Raw genomic sequence first — 5,017 nt, 5'->3', positions numbered from 1 at the left:
GAGGAGGAGGAGGAGGAGGAGGAGGAGGAATACGAACGAAACAATAAGAAAGATAAATGTAATAATAAAAAGATCGTAATAATAAAAAAGAGAATGATGATGATGATGATTAGGAAGAAGAAGAAGAAGAAGAAGAGGAGGAGGAGAAGGAGGAGGAAGAGGAGGAGGAGGAGGATGTAAAAAGCAGACGAAATGAAGGAGAAATGGAAAAAAAAAGAGAAGAGGAAAATATAAGGAGAGTGATGATCAAAAGAAAAAGAGGAGGAGGAGGAGGAGGAGGAGGAGGAGGAGGAGGAGGAGGAGGAGGAAAGAAATCATGCTAGAAGCTACGCGTAATAAAAGGCAAGTTAGGAAGGCAATAAGATCAAAAGGAGGAGGAGGAGGAGGAGGAGGTGGAATAAAATATGAGGACGAATATCATGCCAGAAATCATAATGGAAAAAAAAAGAAGAAAAGAAAGAAAATGATGAGGAAAAAGAGGAGGGAAGGAAAGGAGGAGGAAGGGAGGAAGAAAGGAAAGAAGAGAGAAAGAGAGAGAGAGAGAGAGAGAGAGAGAGAGAGAGAGAGAGAGAGAGACCATAAAGACAGAAAAAGCAATAAAAAAGTTCATTTCAAAAGTAATTGTTTTTGGATTAGACTTTTTGCTATAATAATAATAATAATAATAATAATAATAATAATAATAATAATAATAATAATAATCGTTTGAATATTCATAGCCATCTCATTTCTTTCTCTAATTTTCTCATTTTCTTTTCTGTTATTATTTCTGGATATTATTTTCATTTGTCTCTCCAATTCTCTTATTGATTTCTACTTCCACTCTCTCTCTCTCTCTCTCTCTCTCTCTCTCTCTCTCTCTCTCGTTCTTTCATTCTTTTCCTTTCTTTCCTTCTCCCTTTCCTTCTATTTCAAGTCTTATTTCTTTTCTCCTTCCTTTCTTTCTTTCCTTTTTCTCTCTTTCTTTTTCTTTTATTTATTTATTTACTTCTCTCTCCCAAATAAATAACACACCGTCACTCTTATATATCACCTTTATATATTAACTTTTCACTATAATAATAACACTAAGTCTCTATATAAAACATTCTTCATATAAAACAACAACAATAGATATTTCCCTGTTTCTGTAAATGTTCCGCCTTGATGAAAAAAAAATGTCACAGTATTAAAAGTCTCTAAGGAAGAAAAAGGTGAGGTTTAAATGCCCTCCTTGAATGCATTTAAAAGGATGGGTTTTTAAATGTCCCTTTTCTCTCTCCCTCTCTCGATCTCTCTCTCTCATTTACAACCAACAATAACAACAACAACAGTAATATAATAAACCATTCAAATGTTCACCTTCTTCTCTTATTCCTATTATCTGTATCTTCGCTATCTTTATCATTACTATTATCATTATTTTTACTATTTCTTACGTTATGGAAAAGATACGGAACGGATTACAGATATGACTAGATTGGGTTTTTTTCCTTTACGAATGCAAAGGAAAAAAGTAGTCTGTTTTTCCTGAATTTTCCCTCTTTTTTTTGCAGTGGAAAGTTTGTATCAGAAAAAACACACTTGGAAATGGAGTCTTTTTCTTGTACCTTTTTTGTCTGTTTTTCTATCTGTCTGTCTGTTTGTCTATCTATCTGTCTATATAACTATCTTCCTGTCTGTCTATTTGTGTCTACCCATCTGTCTGTTTGTCTGCCCATCTTAACATCTTTGGTCTGTCTGTCTGTCTGTCTAGCTATCTGTCTATATCTATCTATCTTCCTGTCTGTCTATCATAATATCTTTGATCTGTCTGTTTGTCTGTCTATCTATCTGTCTATATATTTATCTTCCTGTCTGTCTATCTGTGCCTCTGCCTCTCTGTCTGTCTGTCTATCTTAATATCTTTGGCCTGTCTGTCTCCCTCTTTTTACCCCTTTTCTCTTTTTTCTTTTCTTTTCTCCCTATTTTCTCATTTACTCTCTCTATCTCTCTATCTTCCTTTCTCTTGCTTACTCTCACTCCCTTTCTATATCTTCCTACTTTGTTATTTTCTTTCGTCCCTCCTTTATTTCTTCCTTATTTTCCCCTTCGTCTACCATTCTCTTCTTTTCTTCTTCCTCTTCTTTCGTTTATTCCTCTTTCTCTTCTACCTTTTCTTTACATTTCTCCTTTTTATTCCCTTTTGTTCTTTCTTTATTCATTTTTTCCTCTTCCTTTTCTCTCTCTTCTCTACCTTGCTTCCTCCCACTTGCGTCTTCTCTTCCTCTTCTGTTTCTCTCCCTCTCATCTTCTCTCCCTCCCTCTCTCTCTCCCCCAGCATCAATTATCTCCCCCCTTTTACCTTTAATCTTTACCTGGGCACCTGTTCCCTTACCTTCTCCCCTTACCTCTCTCCCTCCCTCCCTCCCTACCTACCTACCTACCTCTCTCGCCTCTTAGAATATCTTGCCATTTTCACTTCCCTCCCCTTCCCTCCCTCCCTTCCTTCTCTCCCCTCTACTCTTGTCTTCTCTCTCTCTCTTTCTCCCCTCTTCTTTCTCTCTCTCTTCCTCTCTTTCTCTCTCTCCCCCTGACCCACTAAAACAGAAAGGGAGGCTATGTTTAGAAGCTTTGATATGTGGTAATAATCTCTCTCTCTCTCTCTCTCTCTCTCTCTCTCTCTCTCTCTTTCACACTTGCGGCCAACACTTAGGAGTCTGGCAGTGAGATGAACTAGCTTTTTTTTTCTTTCTTTTTTTCTTCTTTGTTTTCGTTATCTCTATTTTTTTGTCTTTTTTCCTCTGTTTTCTTCTGGTGTCTGTCTTCTTTTTATTCTGACGATTTTTTTAGCTTTTCTTCTTCTACTTTTATATTTTCTTAATTTTTCTTTTTCTTCTCACTTTTCTTTTTTCTTACTTTTCTTTTTTCTTTTCTTTTTCTTTCTTTACGTATAAGAGAGAGGAGGAAGTACTTTTGTTTATATATTTTTTCTTCCTCTTCTTTCTCTCTCTCTCTCTTACTTTCATTCACTGTCTTTGTTTCTCTTTATCTTCGTTTTCTTCCCATTTTCTATCGTCACTTTCTTTATTTTTGTCTTTCTTTCGTTTTCTTTTCTTCTGCTTTTCGTTCACAAAATCGTTGACACAGTTTTTTTCTTTCGTTTTTTTTTTTTATGGCGTTCACTCTTTTGTTCTCTTTTTATACAGGCATGCTCTCTCTCTCTCTCTCTCTCTCTCTCTCTCTCTCTCACACACAGCACGTTCTTGTTTTTGCTCTCTTACGCGCGTACGCAGACACATACGCTCCGCCCCCTTCTCTCTCTCTCTCTCTCTCTCTCTCTCTCTAAGGGGTAACCAGTCAACTTTTCGTGTTTCGTACTGGTCTATCGATCCACACAGATTAGTTTCACCTCTCTCTCTCTCTCTCTCTCGTCATTATTTTCTCTCATTTCTACTTATTTTAACTTTAACTAACCTTAATTTTCATATTCACTCACTTTTACTCATTTTCACTCACTTCCATGTCTCACTGTCTCATTTTCACTCAGTTTCATTACTCATCTTTCGCTTTTTTTTTTTACTCACTCTTGCCTCTCACTTTCTCATTTTCACTTTCATCACTCATTTTCATTCACTTTCTCCACTCACTTTCACTCATTTCCTCTCACTGTTTTAACTCAATTTCATGACTCATTTTCGTCATTCACTTTTACTCATTTTCACTCACTTTCCTCTCACTTCTCTTCACTTTCACTCATTTTCACTCACTCTCACCCCTCACTTTCACTCATTTTCACTCACTTTTCTTCACTTTCACTCATTTTCACTCACTCTCACCCCTCACTTTCACTCATTTTCACTCACTTTTCTTCACTTTCACTCATTTTCACTCACTTTCCTCTCCATTTTCTTCACTTTCACTCACTTTCCTCTCACTTTCACTCACTTTCCCTCACTTTCCCTCACTTTCACCCCTCACTTTCACTCACCCTCACCCTCACATCACGCAGCAGCAGCAGATGGGCAGCCTGTCATGGTCGCCGCGCGCGTTTTCATTCTCCAGGTAATCCTCCGCTGCGGCTGCTCGTTTCCGCTTTCTCCTGCTTCTCCCATCCTCGTCACTATCATCCCCTCTCCTCCTGAACCCAAAGCGGTCACTCCTGCTGCTACTCCTGCTACTACTCCTGCTGTCCCGCTTTTTGGACCTCCAGTTATTCCACTCATAGTTCTCCGAGTCCTTCTCCTTCTCGTTCTCCAGGTAAATGTCCCTCCTGCTGTTCCTGCTGTTCTTGCTACTGTTACTGCTCCGCCTGCTGTAGTAGTTCGGTAGGCCCCGCTCGCTGTTCTTGTCGTCATCGTCCTCGTCATTGTACGAGAACCCGAAGCCGTCCCGCTCTCGTCTTTCCTCATCGTCCTCATCCTCCTCGTCTCTCCCGTCCATGTAGTTTGAGTAAGGGTCGTTGCGCCTGCTGTCCGGGCTCTCGCTGCCTTCCCTGCTGTCCTGATTGTACCAGTAGTCCCTCCCCTTGCTGCTGCGACTGCTGCTTCTGCTTCTGCTCCTGCTGCGCCCTCGCCACCCCCACCGTCCCCCTTCTTCATCGCTGTCACTCATGTTCTGTCACGGCAAAGATGGGAGAAAGGGATATGAGAGGGAGAGAGAGAGAGAGAGAGGGCGAGAGGAAGGGGAGGGGAAAAAAGGGGATATGAGGGAGGGAGAGAGAGAGAGGGAAAGAAAGAAGGGAAAGAATGAGAGGAAGAGGATATGAGGGCAGGAGAGAAAGGGAGAGAATGAGGGGAAAGAATGAGAGAAAGGAGAAATGCAATAGGGAGAGAGAGAGGGGGGAAAAAAGAGGGGAAAAATTGAGAGAAAGGGGATATGATGACGAGAGAGAGAGAGAGAGAGAGAGAGAGAGAGAGAGAGAGAGAGAGAGAGAGAGAGAGAGAGAGAGAGAGAGAGAGAGGGGGGGGAAAGAAAGAGGGGAAAGAATGAGAGAAAATGGATATGATTACGAGGGAGAGAGAAACGGGAGAAGAGGGGAAAGGAAATAAACGAAGGG

At 40.3% G+C, this 5,017-nt stretch overlaps 1 protein-coding gene across 1 annotated transcript in view; it reads right to left on the bottom strand.

The window, feature by feature from the left end:
• Window positions 1–2,432: 2,432 nt before the first annotated feature.
• LOC126985804 (uncharacterized) overlaps window positions 2,433–5,017 on the bottom strand; it is a 5,235-nt gene continuing 2,650 nt past the window's right edge. Inside the window, exon 2 of the mRNA XM_050841197.1 lies at window positions 2,433–4,575. Coding sequence (XP_050697154.1) covers window positions 3,958–4,572 — 615 coding nt within the window. The 5' untranslated portion in view covers window positions 4,573–4,575 and the 3' untranslated portion in view covers window positions 2,433–3,957. The remainder of the gene's footprint in view (window positions 4,576–5,017) is intronic.

The sequence above is a fragment of the Eriocheir sinensis genome, chromosome 60, assembly GCF_024679095.1.
Source record: "Eriocheir sinensis breed Jianghai 21 chromosome 60, ASM2467909v1, whole genome shotgun sequence".
NCBI classification, from domain to species: Eukaryota; Metazoa; Arthropoda; class Malacostraca; order Decapoda; family Varunidae; genus Eriocheir; species Eriocheir sinensis.
This window is presented reverse-complemented; position numbering and strand designations above follow the sequence as displayed.